Source organism: Lepidothrix coronata, unplaced genomic scaffold, assembly GCF_001604755.1.
Source record: "Lepidothrix coronata isolate B3197 unplaced genomic scaffold, Lepidothrix_coronata-1.0 Scaffold512, whole genome shotgun sequence".
Lineage (NCBI taxonomy): Eukaryota > Metazoa > Chordata > Aves > Passeriformes > Pipridae > Lepidothrix > Lepidothrix coronata.
The window spans coordinates 15,897-18,977 of NW_016690692.1; the positions used below are offsets into that span (position 1 = coordinate 15,897).

Sequence of the window (3,081 nt, forward strand, 5' to 3'; positions counted from 1 at the left end):
AAGCTTGGGCGGATGCAGGAGGAGGCTGTGAGGAAGAGGAAGATGCCTTGCGCCCCCCAGGTAGGTGAGGAGGAAGTCAGTGTCCCTTTGGGCGGGTGTTGTGCTGGCTCTGTCAGCCAAGCATGGCCCCGGCTGCAGGACAACCCCGCTGCCACCGCCGTCCTGCCGGGGCCGGAGTTGGGGGGATGTCCTTGGGCTTCCCTGTGGGCCGGAGGCAAATCCCCTCCCTGTCCTTGTTGCTTCCTGCCCCAGGCCCCGAACTGAGGACAGAGAGCGCGGAGGACAAATCCCCCCGTGAGACCCTGGTGGGAGAGGCCGTTTTGAAGGGCTCCCCAGCACAGGAAGGCAGCGGGGAGGAAAAGGGCCGGAGATCCCCCCACAGGAGGGGCTCCAAAGCCAGCCCAGGGTGCTCTGAGGAGGAAAGAGCCAGCCTGAGCCGGGAAGGCGGCCGGAGCTTGAGGCAGAGCTCTGAGCTGGTGGTCCCTGAGCAGCCTCCCAGCAGGGAGAAGCCCTTCAGGTGCCTGGAATGTGGGAAGAGCTTCAGGAAGAGCTGGAGCCTCCTCACCCACCAGCACATCCACACTGGGGAACGGCCCTACACCTGTGGGGAATGTGGGAAGAGCTTCAACCGGAGCTCCAGCCTGATCCGACACAAGCGCATCCACACTGGGGAACGGCCCTACAAGTGTGGGGAATGTGGGAAGAACTTCAACTGCAGGTCCAGCCTACGCAAGCACTGTCGTATCCACAATGGGGCACTGCCCTACGCGTGTCAGGAATGTGGGAAGAGCTTCAGGCACAGCTCCACCCTCCACAACCACCAGCGCATCCACACCGGGGAGCAGCCCTACAGCTGTGGGGAGTGTGGGAAGAGTTTCAGGAACAGCAACAGCCTCTGCATCCACCAGCGCATCCACACTGGGGAACTGCCCTACACGTGTGGAGAGTGTGGGAAGGGTTTCAGGCACAGCTCCGCCCTCCTCACCCACCGGCGCATCCACACTGGGGAACGGCCCTACAAGTGCTTGGAATGTGGGAAGAGGTTTCAGACCAGCTCAAATCTCCTCCTGCACCATCGGACGCACACGGATGAGAGGCCCTTCCGCTGCACTGACTGTGGGAAGGGCTTCAAGCAGAGCTCCACCCTTGTCACCCACCGGCGCATCCACAGCGGGGAGAGGCCCTACAAGTGTGGGGAGTGTGGGAAGAGCTTTGCCCACAGCTCTGCCTTAACCTCACACCAACAGACCCACCGTTAAAAGAAGCGCTACGAGTGGCCCGACCCCCATTGGATGATCCATAGGAACTCATTTTGGGCACAGACCTGGTGACCCACGTTCCAGGTGATCCATGCTGGGCACAGACCTGATGACCCCTGTGTCCAGCCCTTGTCCCGACCCCCCTGACAGCGAGAGTGACCCAGGGTCTTGTAACTGATCCCTTGGGGAAGATTACAGTTAGTTTATCTATCTATCTATCTATATATGTAGGGTTCACTTTAGATCAGTTTTGTTTCCCTGTAGAGTAGGTTTGGGGCAGTTTTGGCTCCTGTCTATAGTGATATAAAACCATAAAAATAACACTTCCTCTCTCTGGCTCCAAGCCCAGCCTGTCCCTTCCAGGGGTGGATGTTCCCCCCCCTTCCCCGGGTGGTTCCTTTGCCCCGGGCAGCAAAGCCCCCGCTGCTTCTGCAACTGGAGAGTGTTGGAGCCGTGGACCATTAACATTCCAGTCTCTCCCAGCTCTGCACCCCAAAAGTCGAGTGGGATCAATGTGTCCCCTCAAAGTGACTCAATCCCGTAGCAGTTCATATTCCAGGAAGAATGCCAAAGGGCATCCTGGGACTTGTAGTCCTTCTGTCTCTGTCGCACGTGCGCAGTGAAGTGCTCGGATGGGAGTGCTTGAGGAGGTCCCATGTCACCGTTTGAAGTGTCTGTATAAGCTTGTGTTGATCTTAATAAAGCTAATTGGGTTACTGCACCCCCATGTCGACTGGGTTCGTGCAAGACAAATGCTCTAAATGGCCGCCCCAATCGGGACATTCAACAGGCGTCGGTAACCAGAGGCCAAAGGCCTTGGGACATCTTGCCATGGCATCCGTCCTGATGGAATTCCAAGGAAAAAGGAAGAGCTCCTCGACAAATCGTGCGCATCAGTCACCTCTGCAGAAACAGGACAAAAAGGGAAAAAGGACAAAAAAAGACAAAAGAAGAAAAATCCGACTTCAGCAAACAAGAGGTGACCTATTAGGATGGGAGGGATGTATTCCCACGAGGGGAGGTGTTCCCCAAAAACTAAAGCAAAAGCTGAAGCTATCAGCCAATTTTTAAAAATACTGGACAAAGACGTAGCAGAAAATAAACCGTTGGTGCTCTTAAATTGGATCGTCACAAATGAACTGGGACTTCCATTGATGCCTTATGACCCTTTTAGTTTCTTATTTTTCTAATTTTATAAACTTTATAAGTAATTATAAGTAGTAGAAGTAGATTTTAGAAGTAGCTTTATTATATCCCTCACCCTTTGGCACAATAGTTTACACATTTCCTACCCTATCACCTCATTTTATGTTCCCCATATCAATCCTACCCCTGAATTCCAGTGGAAAATGTTTAGTCTTTTGTCAAGGCAAGGTCTATGCTGTTTAGAGAGCACTCATATCTTAGCCTGAACCACAGAACACGGTCAGAAACTAGGTGACCGTGTACCCTTTGTGCTTTGAAGAAGATGAAGATGATGAAGAAAAGCCCCCAGACCCAATTCCCAGGGGGTGGGCCAGGGGGTGGACCAGGGCAAAAGTTACGGGATGGACAAAACTTGGATTGGTCGGGCAGTATTATAAATTGTAACACCTGAACACGGCCTGCGCGCGTGTCCTGTGATCTTTATGCCTAGGCACAAATTAAACCCTTTTCTTATCTCATCCTCAATTAACTGCTCCGGAGTTGTTTTCCTCAGCACCCTTAGGCATCAGCTGGTGGCCCATACAGGGAAATCAGAGACCTGAGGCTACTCCAGATTGGAAACTTTCATCCTGCAGGAATTCTTCATCAGCCGGCATTTTTTAGAATTCCCGCAGTG

At 53.5% G+C, this 3,081-nt stretch overlaps 1 protein-coding gene across 4 annotated transcripts; it reads left to right on the forward strand.

Moving 5' to 3' along the window:
* Positions 1 to 36: 36 nt before the first annotated feature.
* LOC108510160 (zinc finger protein 239-like) lies at positions 37 to 2,506 on the forward strand. 4 transcript variants are annotated; one of them, XM_017839844.1, is made up of 2 exons: positions 37 to 873; positions 958 to 2,506. In XM_017839844.1, the coding sequence occupies exons 1-2, from the start codon at positions 123 to 125 to the stop codon at positions 1,257 to 1,259; spliced, it is 1,053 nt and encodes a 350-aa protein (XP_017695333.1). In that variant the 5' UTR covers positions 37 to 122; the 3' UTR covers positions 1,260 to 2,506. The 4 variants fall into 4 exon arrangements, with proteins under 4 accessions (XP_017695333.1, XP_017695334.1, XP_017695335.1 ...); XM_017839845.1 differs by having other exon boundaries at positions 37 to 720; positions 805 to 2,506; XM_017839846.1 differs by having other exon boundaries at positions 37 to 692; positions 777 to 2,506.
* The last annotated feature ends 575 nt before the right edge of the window (positions 2,507 to 3,081 follow it).